At 42.7% G+C, this 20,693-nt stretch overlaps 1 protein-coding gene across 1 annotated transcript; it reads right to left on the bottom strand.

Annotated features, from left to right (window-relative positions):
* GPN3 (GPN-loop GTPase 3) lies at positions 1,415–20,542 on the bottom strand. Its single transcript, XM_005691437.3, has 8 exons — positions 20,381–20,542; positions 16,513–16,621; positions 6,853–7,020; positions 5,721–5,845; positions 3,884–3,999; positions 3,652–3,748; positions 3,011–3,139; positions 1,415–2,028 (listed from the first exon to the last, which is right to left on the bottom strand). Exons 1-8 carry the CDS (start codon positions 20,426–20,428, stop codon positions 1,966–1,968), a joined length of 855 nt encoding a protein of 284 aa, XP_005691494.1. The 5' UTR covers positions 20,429–20,542; the 3' UTR covers positions 1,415–1,965.

Below are 20,693 nucleotides of genomic sequence, written 5' to 3'. Positions count from 1 at the left end.
GAAAGTGAAAGAGGAGAGTGAAAAAGTTGGCTTAAAGCTCAACATTCAGAAAACGAAGATCATGGCATCTGGTCCCATCACTTCATGGCAAATAGATGGGGAAACAGTGGCAACAGTGACAGACTTTATTTTGGGGGGTTCCAAAATCACTGCAGATGGTGACTGCAGCCATGAAATTAAAAGATGCTTGCTCCTTGGAAGAAAAGTTATGATCAACCTAGACAGCGTATTAAAAAGCAGAGACATTACTTTGCCAACAAAGGGCCATCTAGTCAAGGCTATGGTTTTTCCAGTGGTCATGTATGGATGTGAGAGTTGGACTATAAAGAAAGCTGAGCACTGAAGAATTGATGCTTTTGAACTGTGGTGTTGGAGAAGACTCTTGAGAGTCCCTTGGACTGCAAGGAGATCCAACCAGTCCATCCTAAAGGACATCAGTCCTGAGTGTTCACTGGAAGGACTGATGCTGAAGCTGAAACTCCAATACTTTGGCCACCTGATGTGAAGAGCTGGAAAAGACCCTGATGGTGGGAAAGACTGAAGGCAGGAGGAGCAGAGGATGACAGAGGATGAGATGGTTGGATGGCATCACCGACTCAGGGGACATGAGTTTGAGTAAACTCCAGGAGACCTGGTGTGCTGCAGTCCATGGGGTTGCAAAGAGTCAGACACGACTGAGTGACTGAACTGAACTAGGACTTAGAAGAATTCCCTAAGAAGCCCAGTCTGTCCTCATGTTGTCTACTACTGATGTTCTCCTAAGTGCCCCTGTGAGAATTAGCTCACACCAGCAGATTATGGTGCCAATACCCAACTCTCGCCCCCAGCTTGGGCCCCCAGGCACATTGCTATCAGTTACCCCTGATACCTATGGCTCCTCACACTTTACATCTTTAATGAAAATGGATCGAATTTGACACTGTAGGCATACTTCTGCTCTCCAGGCCCAAGAATGATTAAAAATTTAACCTGAGTTGCAGGTTTTCTACAGGGACTTGATCTGCATCAGTAGGAAGATCCAACACCAATGGAACCTAGACCTGCTGTGAGGATTAAATGAAAGAGATTCTGCTTTCCGTTAGCAGTGTCTGGGTTATTAGCGGGTGCTGGAGAAGTATCTGTTGACTGATTAGCCATTCCCCAGTACCTATCACAAATGAACTTAGAAATACTGAAAATAAACAACTCAATGTGGCAAGTAGGTAAAAAGAAAAAATTATGACTTTTGCATTTTTGTGTGCATTTGTTATTAAAGCAAAGTATACATTTCAAAAGTGCTCAGAGACTATAAACCACATTTTAAAAAACAAAGTCACTGCCTACATTTTGACACTTGGGAAAATTTACTCATTCAAAAATTTGCCTTAGTTGAGTATTTCAAATTCTGATTGGAAAACAAGCGTGTGATGAAAAGTTAGTGCTATTTTTCTTTTATTTATATATATCTTAAGACATAGTTACTTTTTTCATTTTTTAATTATACAAATAATACATTTTCAGTGTAGGAAAACTAGAAGCTACTAATAAACAATGGTCTTATCTCTATCCTTCCAGATTTTATTTCTCTGGACACATAATGTATATTTTGTTACAATAATTCCTGTCCCTCAAAAACAACTTCAAAAATAACAAAGATCAACAGTGAAATTAAAAGTAGACTGGTCTTAACTGTACCCCAGGTCCTAATTTATATTATATATACAAATCTATGTACATTCAACTTCAACTTTTAAAATCTAAATTGATGCTGTTAAAATAATACCAAATGATGCCACTTTAACCAGAAGCACTTTCAGAATACCTAAGAACTTGATTCAGGCATGTTGATGATTGCTGATAAAGAGTCAAGTATTATTTTTTTCATTAAATAAGTAGCTTTCTCTAGCATTCCATCTTCCTAAAAGAAGGTTCTGGCAGTTCAGCTACAAGCTCCTCACACATATAGTTACTTTTTAAATAAACTCTTCATTCATTCTGGTGTTCTTGAAAATATTCGTCAAACATAGAGGAAGACTCATCTTCATGTTCCTGACACCAAGGAAACACAAGATACAAAATACATTTAATTCAGAACTTCCCTGATGGTCCAGTGGCTAAGAATCTGCACTCCAAATGCAGGGGGCCCAGGTTCGATCCTTGGTCAAGGAACTAGACACCACATGCTGCAATTAAAGAGTTCACATGCCACAACTAAAAACGATCCTGCATGCAGCACAGCCAAATAAATAAAATTTTAAAAAAAGAAGAAAATACATTCATTTCTCCTTAGTTAGGCCTAATATGTGCTTACTGTTTTTAAGCAATGCTCTATAAAGAGCTAAGGCCCAGCATCAGCTCCAGGTGTTCTTCACAGTAATCAATAATAACAAAAGGAATGATGGATAGAATGTTTCCAGATATGTGATAAAAGGCTTATGGGGAGTCCCTGGTGGCTCAGATGGTAAAGAATCCTCCTGGAATGCGGGAGACCTGGGTTCAATCCCTGGGATGGGAAGATTCCTTGGAGGAGGGCATGGCAACCCACTCTAGTATTCTTGCCTGGAGACTCCCATGAACAGAGGAGCCTGGCAGGCTACAGTCCACAGGGTCGCAGAGAGTTGGACCCAACTGAGCAACTAAGCACAGCATAGCAAAAGGTTTATGTCCCATTAGAAGTAAACTCTTACTTGAGTTTACGTTCACATCAATTCTCAGCTAATGTGCTGGGAGAGGGCCCCACTGTCATTTGTGAGGGCAGCCCAAGGCCACTTGAATTTCACCTCCTCTTTGCATACATGCCCAAGCTCTGAGTACAAAGAATTTAACTCAGTAATATGTACTAACTCAATGAAAGGCAGAGTAAAACTGGTATTGCTTGTTTAGCACAGTGCCAATTTCAAAGATTACCTAGAACAGCCTAGCTTACTGCCACCATGAAGATAAAATTTAGACTTGCTGGGATTATGCAGGAGGTCAGAGTGCTGGTAAACACTTTTACAAATAGGCAGTAACACCCCAAACCAGAAATTACCTTCGGTTCTTTAAATTCCAAGTCTTCTCCATACTGGATGGCAAAATCAATATGCTGTAATACAATGTTCATGCTTTCTTCATCTGACTGATCATAAGGCAAAAATCGAACCATGCTGTAGTCATCAATCTACAAGTTGAGGATTTCAGAAAAGGTCATTCTGAGGTATAAAATACTTAATTTTCAAATTATATTTGAGTTTTATAACCATTTACAACTTCTGATTAAAATCAGCTGTGTGTGCGCTGTGGGGAAGAGGGACAGACAGAGACAAAACAACAGCAAATCTATACTGATTTTTCTGACCTCGGATCAACTACAACACTTAACTAGACATTGTTTCATAGGCATTTACCTGAATTCAAAAACCACTGGAAATTTCATAAGGACAAAGACAGTTCTGAACTCCCAAAACAGCTTGGAATAATAGGTATGTCACTTAATTTATTGGCTATTGCCAATGACTGCTTCTAAATTCAACTGCTGACCAGCCAGTCCACAGACTCCCACCCTCCCCTCTTTGCAAGGGACTAGGGTTGGACTGTGCTTTCCAAAATGGTGGCCACTGAATGGATGCTTACTAGCTTACTGCCACCTGACAAGGCCATTAAAAACAAAACTCAACAACTTCAAAAGCTTACCAGTCCACATATAGCGTTAGTCAATTTTTTGAATTTTTTGCTCCTTAAGTCACCTGTAGAGTCATCTAATAAACAATACATGTCTGGATCTAGAAACCTTTAAAAGTGAGAAAGAAGACATAAATAAAAGCAAGAATAAATCAGGAAACTAGTTTTATAGCCTCACATTTAAATGACGCTTTGAGGGTTCATCTCAGCAACAGAGATGTGATGATAGCAGAAATGAACTCACTTCTCAATTTCCTTTTTGGCTTTCTTACTCAGCAGATCCATTTTCGTCATGATGTTAACTTGAGGAATTTCTAGAGAAATCATAGCACTCAGGGCTGCCAAAATGCCAGAAATAAACTGAAGGAGGAAACAGAAAAGGGAAGATGAATTAACTTTGTATGAAGAAAGTTCCCTGGTCTCTCTGCACAAAAGAGAGGTTTCTGCTCCTCTCTGAGCAAAACTGGCCTAAGTAAAAGAGGGGCTAATTCTAAAGACAGGACATTTCACTAATCAGATGGTTGACTCCTGGTTTCCCAGGGTGAGGATGAGATGGGAAAATGTAGATATAAGCAACAGTGATCACAAATCTCAATTTAGATGATATCTTTAATCATTCCCATCAAATATTCCTTCAGCTCAGTTCAGTTCAGTCATTCAGTTGTGTCCTACTCTGCGACCCCATGAATCACAGCATGCCAGGCCTCTCTGTCCATCACCAACTCCGGAGTTCACTCAAACTCATGTCCATCGAGTTGGTGATGCCATCCAGCCATCTCATCCTCTGTCATCCCGTTCTCCTCCTGCCCCCAATCCCTCCCAACATCAGGGTCTTTTCCAATGAGCCAGCTCTTCACATGAGGTGGCCAAAGTATTGGAGTTTCAGCCTCAGCATCAGCCCTTCCAGTGAACACCCAGGTCTGGTCTCCTTTAGGATGGACTGGCTGGATCTCCTTGCAATCCAAGGAGTCTTCTCCAACACCACAGTTCAAAAGCATCAATTCTTCAGTGCTCAGCTTTCTTCACAGTCCAACTCTCACATCCATACATGACCACAGGAAAAACTATAGCCTTGACTAGATGGACCTTTGTTGGCAAAGTAATATCTCTGCTTTTGAATATGCTATCTAGGTTGATCATAACTTTCCTTCCAAGGAGTAAGCATCTTTTAATTTCATGGCTGCAGTCACCATCTGCAGTGATTTTGGAGCCCCCCAAAATAAAGTCTGACACTGTTTCCACTGTTTCCCCATCTATTTGCCATGAAGTGATGGGACCAGATGCCATGGTCTTTGTTTTCTGAATGTTGAGCTTTAAGCCAACTTTTTCACTCTCCTCTTTCACTTTCATCAAGAGGCTTTTGAGTTCTTCTTCACTTTCTGCCATAAGGGTGGTGTCATTTGCATATCTGAGGTTATTGATATTTCTCCCAGCAATCTTGATTTCAGCCTGTGCTTCTTCCAGCCCAGCGTTTCTCATGATGTACTCTGCATATATGTTAAATAAGCAGGGTGACAATATACAGCCTTGACATACTCCTTTTCCTATTTGGAACCAGTCTGTTGTTCCATGTCCAGTTCTAACTGTTGCTTCCTGACCTGCATATAGGTTTCCCAAGGGGCAGGTCAGGTGGTCTGGTATTCCTTAGGGGCTACTAATGAGAAGTAAAGTTTGTTTTAGATAGTTCATAAACTAGACAAACCATTATCAGAAAAACAGACGTATATATGCACACATCTGCCTAATTTTTATTCATAAGTAGTACTCTCAAATCTATATAGTATAATTTACCATATAAATTTAAAAAATACATTATTATAGCAACTTCCTTGGTGATCCAGTGGTTAAGATTCAGTGCTTCCACTTCAGGAGGCACAGTTCAATCCCCTGTCAGCGAACTAAGATCCTGCATGCCAGAAAGCATGGCCCCCCCCAAAAAATTATAATAATTTAATAATAAGGGATACTAAATAACTCTGGAGTATAGTTTGGGAAATATCCAGAATCAAAAAACAATTAAAGGAGATTGCCATCTGCCTGTACCCATGACCAAAGAACTGACAACAGATATATTCTCAAACCTTGAATGACTCCACCATGAACTGAGAATCAACAAGAAAAACTCCACAGACTCGAAACTCCCACTGTTCCAGCTGCTGGACCAGCTGTTTCATCACAGGCAGGTGAGTGTACAACTCAATCTGACCTACATGGAGAACATTACAAGACTGTTACAATCAGGACACAAGATAAATTATCAAAGTACAGAAAAAAATTTTGCCATAAGACAGCTGAGAAAATTTAAAAAAAGGAAGTCAACCTCTGTTGGTAATTTGTTCAACTTTTAAGGGGTCTTACAGGCTCTTAAAGCAATCACAATACCAAGAGAATCCCAAGGAAACTATTCAGTTTTATGTAGAAAGTGAGGTTCTTCACACTTCTGTTTTAGCTAATTAAAAGCAAGTATTATGAAGGTGTGTTAGGTTTGGGAATATTCATCAAGTTGTACACTTATGACGTCTGCACTTTTCTGTGGATATGTGTGTTCAATTAAAAACAAAGGGGAAACCAACACAATATTGTAAAGTGATTTCCCAATTAAAATAAAGAAAAAAAAAGGGAAAAATATGAGAGTCACAAATTATCAAAACTAGGTTAGGCTCAAGTCTAAAATTCATGATTTGGCTTGAAAAGTCGGTATGATCCTTTGCCCCTACCAGTCTCATCTCAGGACACTTCCCTTTGTTTACTGGGCGCCTCAAATTCACCTGGCTCCTTGCTGCCTAAAGGTCTTCAGCCCATGCTTTCTGCCTGGAGCACAGTCTCCCTCACCTCACCCTATGGCCTGGCTCACATGCTACTTAGTCAGAAACCTCCCACCTCCCTGCTGCGTGATGGTCGGTGCTACTCCTGTGAGGAGCCTGTCACAAATATTAAATAATCATTTGGGTGATTTCTGATGTATACTGCCTAGCATTCCCACTTTCCTATGAGCTCCCTGAGGTCAGAGACCATGGCTACTTTGTTCTTTAGGTATTTCCAGTGAACAAAATAAGCACTCAGCAAACTCGGTGAATGAATAAGAGATGATGAATGAGCGAATGGTACTTTACTGCAGCAGGGTTTAGAGCTATGAATGCTAACTTCACTGTCTCCACTGAGGACTGAAAGAGCATGATCTCAAGTAAAATGACATTCAAATTGCTGACTTACCTGGACAATCAAAAAGGATGTAGTCATCTTCTACATGGCCAAGACAGTTCTCTAGCCAGTCAAAATTATTGGCAAAGTACTCCATGCAAAATACCAATCCTCCATTGGGACCAAACTGCAGAGTATTGTCCTCCATCACGTCATCCACCTCAATCAGTTCTCGGATGTCTGAAAACAACAGACAGGCCCAGAACACAAGAGCATCATCCTCACTGGTGAGAATTAACAATTATATAACAACTCACATGCATGAAATGATTTCTGTCCATGGCTATTAACTGAAGTAGTGTCCATGGAAACAAATTAAATACATTTTTGTACAGCCAGATTATGGAATACTGTGCAGCCACAAAAAGAAGTTCTTTTAAGTACTGATGTCATATAGTCTCCCAGGTATACTGTTAAGTGAAAAGTGCAAAGCTCTGTTAGAATGCCATCATTTGTGTTAAAAAATAAAAGACAAAAATTTACTACCTATACATATATATATACATTTGATTTTATATGCATAGACTGTGGAAAGATACCCCAGAAATTAGCAACACTGGCTGCCTCGAGGGAGGGAAGCCACTTTCCAGGACCCAGAGCTAGGAGGAAGACATTTACCTGAATATTTACTCCTTGTGCCTTTTGCAGTTTGAACAACGTGAATATACATTCAGTTCAGTTCAGTCGCTCAGTCGTGTCTGACTCTTTGCGACCCCATGAATAGCAGCACACCAGGCCTCCCTGTCCATCACCAACTCCCGGAGATCACTCAGACTCATGTCCATCGAGTCAGTGATGCCATCCAGCCATTTCATCCTCTGTCATCCCCTTCTCCTCCTGCCCCCAATCCCTCCCAGCATCAGAGTCTTTTCCAATGAGTCAACTCTTCTCATGAGGTGGCCAAAGTACTAGAGTTTCAGCTTTAGCATCATTCCCTCCAAACAAATCCCAGGGCTGATCTCCTTCAGGATGGACTAGTTGGGTCTCCTTGCAGTCCAAAGGACTCTCAAGAGTCTTCTCCAACACCACAGATCAAAAGCATCAATTCTTCAGCACTCAGCCTTCTTCACAGTCCAACTCTCACATCCATACATGACTATTGGAAAAACCATAGCCTTGACTAGATGGACATTTGTTGTCAAAGTAATGTCTCTGCTTTTCAATATGCTGTCTAGGTTGGTCATAACTTTTCTTCCAAGGAGTAGGCATCTTTTAATTTCATGGCTGCAGTCACCATTTGTAGTGATTTTGGAGGCCCCAAAAATAAAGTCTGACACTGTTTCCACTGTTTCCCCATCTATTTGCCATGAAGTGATGGGACCAGATGCCATGATCTTAGTTTTCTGAATGTTGACCTTCAAGCCAACTTTTTCACTCTCCTCTTTCACTTTCATCAAGAGGCTTTTTAGTTCCTCCTCGTTTTCTGCCCTAAGGTAACTATTCTTAAACATATGGACAGAGGTTCGTGACATTGTATAGGAGGCAATGATCAAGACCATCCCCAAGAAAAAGAAATGCAAAAAGGCAAAATGGTTGTCTGCGGAGGCCTTACAAATAGTGGAGAAAAGAAGAGAAGCAAAAAGCAACGAAGAAAAGGAAAGATATACCCATCTGAATGCAGAGTTCCAAAGAACAGCAAGGAGAAAGAAGAAAGGCTTCCTCAGTGATCAATGCAAAGAAACAGAGGAAAACAACAGAATAGGAAAGACTAGAGATCTATTTAAGAAAATTGAGAAACCAAGGAAACATTTCATGCAAAGATGGGCACAGTAAGGGACAGAAATGGTATGGACCTAACAGAAGCAGAAGATATTAAGAAAAGATGGCAAGAATACACAAAAGAACTGTACAAAAAAGATTTTAATGACCAAAATAACAACAATGGTGTGATCACTCACCTAGACCCAGATATCCTGGAGTGTGAAGCCAAGTGGGCCTTAGGAAGCATCACTACAAACAAAGCTAGTGGAGGTGATGGAATTCCAGCTAAAAGAAGTCCTAAAAGATGATGCTGTGAAAGTGCTGCACTCAATATGCCAGCAAATTTGGAAAACTCAGCAGTGGCCACAGGACTGGAAAAGGTAAGCTTTCATTCCAATCGCAAAGAAAGGCAATGCCAAAGAATGCTTAAACTATCGCACAATTGCACTCATCTCACATGCTAGTAAAGTAATGCTCAAAATTCTCCAAGCCAGGCTTCAACAGTACGTGAACTGTGAACTTCCAGAGGTTCACGCTGGTTTTAGATAAGGCAGAGGAACCAGAGATCAAATTGCCAACATCTGCTGGATCATCGAAAAAGTAAGAGAGTTCCAGAAAAACATCTACTTTTGCTTTATTGCCTATGCCAAAGCCTTTGTGTGAATCACAAGAAACTATGGAAAATTCTTAAAGAGATGGGAACACCAGACCACCTTACTTGCCTCCTGAGAAATCTGTATGCAGGTCAAGAAGCAACAGTTAGAACCAGATATGGAACAAGGGACTGGTTCCAAATTGGGAAAGAAGTGCATCAAGGCTGTAAATTGTCACCCTGCTTCTTTGATGTATATACAGAGTACATCATGCAAAATGCCAGGCTGGATGAAGCACAAGCTGGAATCAAGAGTGTCAGGAGAAATACCAATAACCTCAGATATGCAGATGACACCATCCTTATGGCAGAAAGCAAAGAGGAACTGAAGAGCCTCTTGATGAAAGTGAAAGTGGAGAATGAAAAAGGCAGCTTAAAACTCAACATTCAGAAAACGAAGATCCTGGCATCTGGTCCCATCACTTCATGGCAAATAGATGGGGAAACAATGGAAACAGTGACAGACTTTTTTGGGGCTCCAAAATCACTGCAGATGGTGACTGCAGCCATGAAATTAAAAAACACTTGCTCCTTGGAAGAAAAGCTATGAGAAACCTCAGTTCAGTCTGTTGCTCACTTATGTTGGACTCTTTGCGACCCCATGAAATGCAGCATGCCAGGCCTCCCTGTCCATCACCAACTCCCAGAGTTCACTCAAATTCATATCCATCAAGTCAGTGATGCTATCCAGCCATCTCATCCTCTGTCGTCCCTTTCTCCTCCTGCCCTCAATCCCTCCCAGCATCAGAGTCTTTTCCAATGAGTCAACTCTTTGCACGAGGTGGCCAAAGTTTTGGAATGTCAGCTTCAGCATCAGTCCTACCAATGAACACCCAGGACTGATCTCCTTTAGGATGGACTGGTTGGATCTCCTTGCAGTCCAAGGGACTCTCAAGAGTCTTCTCCAACACCACAGTTCAAAAGCCTCAGTTCTTCTGTGCTTATCTTTCTTCACAGTCCAACTCTCACATCCATACATGACCACAGGAAAAACCATAGCCTTGACTAGACGGACCTTCGTTGGCAAAGTAATATCTCTGCTTTTGAATATGCTATCTTGGTTGATCATAACTTTCCTTCCAAGGAGTAAGCGTCTTTTAATTTCATGGCTGTAATCACCATCTGCAGTGATGTGGGAGTCCCCCAAAATAAAGTCTGACACTGTTTCCACTGTTTCCCCATCTATTTGCCATGAAGTGATGGGACCAGATGCGATGATCTTCGTTTTCTGAATGTTGAGCTTTAAGCCAACTTTTTCACTGTCCTCTTTCACTTTCATCAAGAGGCTTTTTAGTTCCTCTTCACTTTCTGCCATAAGGGTGGTGTTACCTGCATATCTGAGGTTACTGATATTTCTCCGGGCAATCTTGATTCCAGCTTATGCCTCTTTCAGCCCAGCGTTTTTCATGATGTACTCTGTATATACATTAAAGAAGCAGGGTGACAATATACAGCCTTGATGTACTCCTTTTCCTATTTGGAACCAGTCTGTTGTTCCATGTCCAGTTCTAACTGTTGCTTCCTGACCTGCATACAGATTTCTCAAGGGGCAGGTCAGGTGGTCTGGTATTCCCATCTCTTTCAGAATGTTCCAAAGTTTATTGTGATCCACACAGTCAGAGGCTTTGGCATAGTCAATAAAGCAGAAATACATATTTTTCTGGAATTCTCTTGCTTTTTCCATGATTCAGCGGATGTTGGCAATTTGATCTCTGGTTTCTCTGCCTTTCCTAAAACCAGCTTGAACATCTGGAAGTTTATGGTTCATGTACTGCTGAAGCCTGGCTTGGAGAATTTTGAGCATTACTTTACTAGCATGTGAGATGAGAGCAATTGTGTGGTAGTTTGAGCATTCTTTGGCATTCCCTTTCTTTGGGTTTCCTGGTGACTCAGAGGTTAAACCATCTGCCTGAAATGCGGCAGATCTGGGTTCGATCCCTGGGTCAGGAAGTTCCCCTGGGGAAGGAAATGGCAACCCACTCCAGTATTCTTGCCTGGAGAATCCCAAGGACAGAGGAGCCTGGTGGGCTACAGTTCACGGGGTCGCAAAGAGTCGGCCACGACTGAGCGACTTCACTTTACTTCTTTGGGATTAGAATGAAAACTGACCTTTTCCAGTCCTGCAGCCACTGCTGAGTTTTCCAAATTTGCTGGCATATTGAGTGCACCATTTTCACAGCATCATCTTTCAGGATTTGAAATAGCTCAACTGGAATTCCATCACCTCCACTAGCTTTGTTCGTAGTGATGCTTTCTAAGGCCCACTTGACTTCACATTCCAGGATGTCTGGCTCTACGTCAGTGATCACACCATCCTGATTATCTGGGTCGTGAAGCTCTTTTTTGTACAATTCTGTGTATTCTTGCTACCAATTCTTAATATCTTCTGCTTCTGTTAGGTCCATACCATCCCACGTCCAAGGTAAGAGAAACCCAAGTAAGATGGTAGGTGTTGCGAGAGGGCATCAGAGGGCAGACACACTGAAACCATAATCACAGAAAACTAGTCATTCTAATCACACTAGGACCACAGCCTTGTCTAACTCAATGAAACTAAGCCATGCCGTGTGGGGCCACCCAAGACGGACGGGTCATGGTGGAGAGGTCTGACAGAATGTGGTCCACTGGAGAAGGGAATGGCAAACCACTTCAGTATTCTTGACTTGAGAACCCCATGAACAGTATGAAAAGGCAAAATGATAGAATACTGAAAGGGGAACTCCCCAGGTTCGTAGGTGCCCAAATTGCTACTGGAGATCAGTGGAGAAATAACTCCAGAAAGGATGAAGAGATGGAGCCAAAGCAAAAACGACACCCAGTTGTGGATGTGATTGGTGATAGAAGCAAGGTCCAATGCTGTAAAGAGCAATATTGCATAGGAACCTGGAATGTCAGGTCTATGAATCAAGGCAAATCGGAAGTGGACAAATGGGAGATGGCAAGAGTGAACATCGACATTCTAGGAATTAGCAAACTAAAATGGACTGGAATGGGTGAATTTAACTCAGATGACCATTATATCTACTACTGTGCACGGGAATCCCTTAGAAGAAATGGAGTAGCCATCAGGTTCAACGAAGAGTCTGAAATGCAGTACTTGAATGCAATCTCAAATGACAGAATGATCTCTGTTCGTTTCCAAGGCAAACCATTTAATACCACAGTAATCCAAGCCTATGCCCCAACCAGTAACGCTGAAGAAGCTGAAGTTGAACGGTTCTATGAAGACCAACAAGACCTTTTAGAACTAACACCCAAAAAAGATGTCCTTTTCATTATAGTGGACAGGAATGCAAGAGTAGGAAGTCAAGAAACACCTGGAGTAACAGGCAAATTTGGCCTTGGAATACAGAATGAAGCAGGGCAAAGACTAATAGAATTTTGCCAAGAGAATGCACTGGTCATAGCAAACACCCTCTTCCAACAACACAAGAGAAGACTACACATGGACGTCACCAGATGGTCAACGCCGAAATCAGATTGATTATATTCTTTGCAGCCAAAGATGGAGAAGCTCTACACAGTCAGCAAAAACAAGACTGAGAACTGACTGTGGCTCAGATCATGAACTCCTTATTGCCAAATTCAGACTTAAATTGAAGAAAGTGGGGAAAACCACTAGACCATTCAGGTGTGACCTAAATCAAATCCCTCATGATTATACAGTGGAAGTGAGAAATAGATTTAAGGGACTAGATCTGATAGAGTGCCTGATGAACTATGGACGGAGGTTCGCGACATTGTACAGGAGACAGGGATTAAGACCATCCCCATGGAAAAGAAATGCAAAAAAGCAAAATGGCTGTCTGAGGAGGCCTTACAAATAGCTGTGAAGAGAAGCAAAAAGCAAAGGAGAAAAGGAAAGATATAAACATCTGAATGCAGAGTTCCAAAGAATAGCAAGGAGAGATAAGAAAGCCTTCCTCAGCGATCAATGCAAAGAAATAGAGGAAAACAACAGAATGGGAAAGACTAGTGATCTCTTTAAGAAAATTACAGATACCAAGGGAACATTTCATGCAAAGATGGGCTCAATGACAAACCTAGACAGCATATTAAAAAGTAGAGACATTACTTTGCCAACAAAGGTCCGTCTAGTCAGACCTATGGTTTTTCCAGTAGTCATGTATGGATGTTAGAGCTGGACCATAAAGTAAGCTGAGCACAAAAAAATTGATGCTTTTGAACTCTGGTGTTGGAGAAGACTCTTGAGAGAGTCCCTTGGGCTGCAAGGAGATCAAACCAGTCAATCCTAAAGGAAATCAGTCCTGAATATTCATTGAAAGGACTAATGCTGAAGCAGAAACTCCAATAGTTTGGCCACCTGATGGGAAGAACTGACTCATTGGAAAAGATCCTGATGCTGGGAAAGATTGAAGGCAGGACGAGAAGGGATGACAGAGGATGAGATGGTTGGATGGCATCACCGACTCAATGGACCTGAGTTTGAGCAAGTTCTGGGAGTTGGTGATGGTCAGGGAAGCCTGGCGTGCTGCAGTCCATGAGGTTACAAAGAGTCAGACACGACTGAGCGACAGAACTAAACTGAACTGATAAGCAAGTAAAACAAAATCAAACAAAGAAAACCGATTCCATTTCTTAATTTGATGGCCCGGGTTTCTCTGGTGAAGCAATAGCTGAGAATCCACCTGCCAATGTAGGGGACATGAGTTCGATCCCTGGTCCAAGAAGATCCCACATGGAGCAACTACTGAGTCCAGATGGCCAAAGCCTGTGCTCCACAACCAAGAAACCACCACAATGAGAAGCCCAAGCACCACAATGAAGAGTAGCCCCTACTCACTGCAACTAGAGAAAGCTCTCACAAAGCAACAAAGATCCAATGTAACCAAAATAAACATCTTTAAATATATATATATAAGGTGATCCTACACTGACTTGCCTTCCTCCCCAATAAACAGGATCATACACTCAACAGCTCAAGTCAGAAACCTAACAGTGAATCTTGATCCCTCCCTTTCTTCCAACCTTTTTAGTTCAATCTCCCACAAAATGCTGCTAATTCTATTTGCAAAATATATACCTGTCTGCAGCCATAAATTTAAAAAGATGCTTACTCCTTGGAAGGAAAGTTATGACCAACCTAGATAGCATATTCAAAAGCAGAGACATTACTTTGCCAACAAAGGTCCGTCTAGTCAAGGCTATGGTTTTTCCAGTGGTCATGTATGGATGTGAGAGTTGGACTGTGAAGAAAGCTGCTGCTGCTGCTGCTAGGTCGCTTTAGTCGTGTCTGACTCTGTGCGACCCCACAGACGGCAGCCCACCAGGCTCTCCCGTCCCTGGGATTCTCCAGGCAAGAACACTGGAGTGGGTTGCCATTTCCTTCTCCAATGCATGAAAGTGAAAAGTCAAAGTGAAGTCGCTCAGTCGTGTCCAACTCTTAGTGACCTCATGGACTGCAGCCTACCAGGCTCCTCCGTCCATGGGATTTTCCAGGCAAGAGTACTGGATTGGGGTGCCATTGCTTTCTCCGGTGAAGAAAGCTGAGCGCAAAAGAATTGATGCTTTTGAACTGTGGTGTTGGAGAAGACTCTCTTGAGAGTTCCCTGGACTGCAAGGAGATCCAACCAGTCCATTCTAAAGAAGATCAGTCCTGGGTGTTCACTGGAAGGACTGATGCTAAAGCTGAAACTCCAATACTTTGGCCACCTCACGCAAAGAATTGATTCATTGGAAAAGACTCTGATGCTTGGAGGAATTGGGGACAGGAGGAGAAGGGGACGACAGAGGATGAGATGGCTGGATGGCATCACCAACTCAATGGACATGAGTTTGAGCAAACTCCGGGAGTTGGTAATGGACAGGGAGGCCTAGCATGTGCGATTCATGGGGTCACAAAGAGTCAGACATGACTGAGCAACTGAACTGAATCGATACCTGTCTGTACCTTTGTATGTTCACCATGACCACCCCAGTCCCCCTTCTACTTTTGACTCTCTCGAGTCTATTTTTTGTCTGAGAGCCAGAGATATTTTGAAAAACATAAATCAGATGTCAGTCCTCTCCCCTGCTGGAAACCCTCTAATGGCGTTTCACAGTTGAAAGGTGCTAGGGGGTTTTTTGGGTTTGCTTTTTTTTTTTGGCTCTGCGGCACGCAACCTTCAGGGGGTCTGATCTATGCCCCTGCGATGGCAATATGGAGTCCTACCCACTGGACTGCCAGGGAATTCCCTTATGAGTATTTGTGTCCCTCTAAAACTCATGCTGAAAACCTAATGCCCAGGGTGATGATATTAATTGGTGGGACTTTGGGAAGATGAATGGAATCCGTGCTCTCATAAAAGAGGTCCCAAGAGATCCCGCGCCCACTTCCATCATATGAGGACACAGTGAGAAGTCATCAGTCTACAAGTGGAAGAGGGCCATGCTGGCAGCACCCTAATCTTGGGCTTCCAGCCTCCAAAACTGTGAGAAATCCATTTCTGTTGTTTAGAAGCCACCAAGTCTGTAGTATTTTGTTACAGCATCCCAAACAGACTAACAGCATGAAAAAACAGGATAGACGCCATACTCCTCTTGTCCTACTAGCTGCTACCCATCTCTTTCCTTCATTTCTTATACCCCAGCTCATCAACACCTTTGCTTTTTCCAGAACACACCAAACCCTTTCCCATCTCTCGGCTATAATATTGACCTTGACGTTCCTTTGTCTTGGAAAGCCTTTCACCAGCTTGGTGAGCATGTTACCATCTTCAGGTCTAGGCCCTAATAGCCCCTCCTCAGAGATGTCGTCCCTGATTATGCTACCTACAACACTCTTCCCTAGTTATTTCTTCACATCAGCCTATAGCAGCACTTATCACAATCTGTAACCGATTTTATCATTTTGTTTATTTCCTTTGCTAAAAGGCTCACAAAGACAGAGAGAATATCTGTGTTGTTCTCTGTTATGACTCTGGTGTCCAGCATAAAGCAAGTGCCCAGTAGACATCTGAATAAATTAAAAGATTAAAAGACATAACCAAATACTTAAAGCTTGCTCACTTACAGTATAGTACAATCAGCAGTAAAACAGATTTACCAAACAGGATCAAACACGAAAAAAACAGAAGGGAACAGTGGTGAGGGAAAGTCTACTCACTTTTCATTCCGACATCAGAGACTAAGAAAGGATACTGTCACATGTCAACATGAGATGATGTCACCACATGACATTCCGCCTCATGCTGTTCACCATGAAAGCAGGGGACCAGGCTATATTAATTTTCAGCTTCTGTGTGCAGCAGCCAGCACTCACCACCTCCCCACTCTCCTATTTTTCCTGAAGGAGGGGGAAGGCTCTGCTCAGGACTTACCAGCCATCACAGAATAGCTGAAATGCTCTGCTGCTGGATCTAGGTTCACAACTTGGACAGACCGATTGAGGGCTTCGCAGTGCTGCACCATGGTGGCACAGTAAGTGCTCTGTAACATCACAAGGCACGAAGGGTTAGAGCAACGCTCAGCACAGTGCTTACCACGCCACCTCCAGAAGGACTCTCCACCCACCTTGGGCAGTGTCTACTAAGCCCAAAACTATTCCTTCATTGACCAAGAAGCTAAAAGGCAGGGAGTCAGGACACCTGACTGGGCTGTGGATCCAGACCTGGCTTGGACTCATGGGGAGGTGCTTTTGCATTCTCTCCCTACATTTTCTTGTCTCTAAATGTGATGGCTTCCATGATCACTAAGGCTCCTTACCGCTCTCATGTGCAACAAGCGGAATTTAAAGGGCAATTTTCTGATTACACTGTGCAGCATCTAACACATGATGTCTCCACTGGGATTGGTACAGTCCAAACAAAGCTTTAGGTAGGCTGGTTAGGGATGATGTATCTGAGAAGAGAGTATCTGAGCTGAGGGACAGCAATGCACTTGCCAGGCCAGCGGAATACAATCCAAGATGAGAGAACATCAGGCCAATAAACAGCCTAGCAATACGCTATCAGTTTACACCTTCTGGTTTACAGAATTCTTCATCCCTCATATACTACATTAAGGCTACTTGTCTGTCTCTCCCACCCTCTATTTAAAGGCAGGGATGTGTCAGGAATTCCCTGGCCATCTGGTTAGGAGTCGGTGCTATTACCGCTGGGGCAGGGTTTGATCCCTACCTGGTCTGGGAACGAAGATCCTACAAGCTGCCTGACACTCCCAATAAATAAAGAAGGGTAGGAATGTGTCTTATTCAGTTTTATAAGCCTAGGGGCCATAACATACTTCCTAGGTGGCTCAGTGGTAAAGAATCTGCCTGCCAACGCAGGAGACATGGGTTTGATCAATGGGTCTGGAAGATCCTCTGGAGAAGGAAATGGCAACCCACTCCAGTATTCTTGCCTGAAAAATCCCAGGGAGAGAGGAGCCTGGTGGGCTACGATCCATGGAGTTTCAAAGAACTGGACATGATTGAGCAACTGAGATGCACACAGGAGTTATAACAGTACTTGGTACATAATAAGTACTTGATAATTATTTCTAATTGATTAATATGTTTGAATAAACTCCATCAGGGAGAGGATTTTTGTGTGTGTATTTTAGTCACTACACAATCCCCCAGAGTATTTCTGATAGTAGGCATCAAAAGTTTACAGAAAGATACTTATTTAACACAGTGTGAAAGTTAATCTAGAATATAAAAATAACCTCTATCATGCTTTTATCTTTCTCCTCAGTGACTTGACACACACTGTTCTCTCTGCCTAGGAGCCCTCTCTACATATCACATTGCATTTTAATTGACTAGTCACCTATAAGTGTGATAGTAGTCTACTATTCACTCCAGTATTCTTGCCTGGAGAATCCCATGGACAGAGGAGCCTGGTGGGCTACCATCCATGGGGTCACAAAGAGTCAGACATGACTGAGCAACTAACACACATATACACATCCCAAATAGACTGCTGGCTCCAGGAAAGCAAGGGTCATACCATAGTCACATGTGTATCTCCTGCATCCAGAAAAAGCCAAGAATCAGAGGAACGAGTTTGTCAACTTAAAAACTGAAGCCACAAAACACTTTCACAGATTCCAGTGTTTCCCACACTCCTGTTATTTGATCAATAAAGTCACAATTTCTACCATATTTAAGAACCTCTAATAGGATTTCCTTAATAGTTGCTTACAAGAAAAAACTGTATCTCTAACCAGAAAAACAGCTATGCTTATCATAACGTGAAGATAACCATAAAAGATAACACAACTTTAAAACATTTTTAGTTCTAGGTAAATATAATTGCCTGTCAAAAGCTCTGAGTCTAAGATCTGCTCTCAAAAAAGAGGAGAATTAAAGACGTGTTGAAGACACAAAGAAACGTAATGTCAAAGAATGCTCAAACTACCGCACAATTGCACTCATCTCACACACTTGTAAAGTAATGATCAAAATTCTCCAAGCCAGGCTTCAGCAATATGTGAACAGTGAGCTTCCAGATGTTCAAGCTGGTTTTAGGAAAGGCAGAGGAACCAGAGATCAAATTGCCAACATCCACTGGATCATCGAAAAAGCAAGAGAGTTCCAGAAAAACATCTACTTTTGCTCTATTGACTATGCCAAAGCCTTTGACTGTGTGGATCACAGTAAACTGTGGAAAATTCTCAAAGAGATAGGAATATCAGACTACCTGACCTGCCTCTTGAGAAACCTGTATGCAGGTCAGGAAGCAACAGTTAGAACTGGACATGGAACAACAGACTGGTTCCAAATAGGAAAAGGAGTACATCAAGGCTGTATATTGTCACCCTGCTTATTTAATGTATATGCAGAGTACATCATGCAAAATTCCGGGCTGGATGAAGCAGAAGCTGGAATCAAGATTGCCGGGAGAAATATCAATAGGCTCAGATATGCAGATGACACCACCATTATGGCAGAAAGTGAGAAAGACCTAAAGAGCCTCTTGATGAAAGTGAAAGAGGAGAGTGAAAAAGTTGGCTTAAAGCTCAACATTCAGAAAACGAAGATCATGGCATCTGGTCCCCTCACTTCATGGCAAATAGATGGGGAAACAGTGTCAGACTTTATTTTTCTGGGCTCCAACATCACTGCGGATGGTGACTGCAGCTATGAAATTAAAAGATGCTTGCTCCTTGGAAGGAAAGTTATGACCAACCTAGACAGCATATTAAAAAGCAGAGATATTACTTTGACAACAAAGGTCCATCTAGTCAAAGCTATGGTTTTTCCAGTAGTCATGTATGGATGTGAGAGTTGGACTTAAAGAAAGCTGAGCGCGGAAGAATTGATGCTTTTGAACTGTGGTGTTGGAGAAGTCTCTTGAGAGTCCCTTGGACTGCAAGAAGATCCGACCAGTCCATCCTAAAGGAGATCAGTCCTGGGTGTTCACTGGAGGGACTGATGTTGAAGCTGAAACTCCAATACCTTGGCCACCTGATGAGGAGAGCTGACTCATTTGAAAAGACCCTGATGCTGGGAAAGATTGAAGGCTGGAGGAGAAAGGGACGACAGAGGATGAGATGGTTGGACGGCATCACCGACACAATGGACATATGTTTGGGTGGACTCCGGGAGTTGGTGATGGAGAGGGAGGCCTAGCATGCTGCAGTTCATGGGGTTGCAAAGAGTCAGACACGACTGAGTGACTGAACTGAAGACACACTAGCACCAAACTGATGATTTCATCTCAATGCAAACTGAAAGAAAACTGAAAAGGGAGCGACTTTCTCAATATATGATTCAATGTTCATTAATGTCAGGCGTATTTCCTAAGTACACCACAAGTCCACGTCTCAAGTTCTGAGAAACAGTGATTAACGAGACCCCACCTTAAATTAACCTCCTGGGTTAAAGACACGGGCAGATTCTGGAGTTACACAAAACTGGATTCAAATTCCAGCCGTCACTTACTAGCTGTGCGATCTTCAACAAAAACTTAAGTCTCATTTTCCTTACCGGCAAAATAGGAGTAACAGGACTTAACTCACGGGGTTGTTGTGGAAATAGTTTAAGCGCAGTATCTGGGGCTTAATTATGCAATTAAAAACTAGCAACTATCACTAATTTCCTTTCAAAAGAACAACAAAAAGGACAGTGAAGCCCAGGCTGCAGAAGCGAGCTGTCCAGGTCTCAGGGTCCCCAATACAACCTCCAGCCCTTCCCTCAGGACGCGAACCTCTCTACCTCCTACAAACTTCGACATTTCCCTCCTTCGCCTGCCAAATCCTTACCTTCCCGCTGCCGGCGGGGCCCATAACCAGTTGAGCGTACCGAGGCATGGTAGCTCCCCCGGTTCCTGACGCCTCCAGTCGCACACACTTAGAATCTCACCACCACGCTCCCTTCAGCCTTCGCGCGACGCCCACTTAGTTCCGGGAACACGAAGTAGAAACCAATCGCAATCCAACTTCCTTGGCTTCTTCTGTTCTGCCACGCCTCCGACTACGGAGCGTCCCGAAGGCCAAATCCCAGGAGAAACGCGTTTTGCCAAAAGTCCCGGGATGTTTTGCGCGTGCGCAGAAGTAGTTGGCGGAAATCAACAAT

The sequence above is a fragment of the Capra hircus genome, chromosome 17 (genome assembly GCF_001704415.2).
Source record: "Capra hircus breed San Clemente chromosome 17, ASM170441v1, whole genome shotgun sequence".
In the NCBI taxonomy this organism is placed as follows: Eukaryota; Metazoa; Chordata; class Mammalia; order Artiodactyla; family Bovidae; genus Capra; species Capra hircus.
Note: the sequence above shows the minus strand (reverse complement) of the source record. Positions and strands in the feature narration are given on the sequence as shown.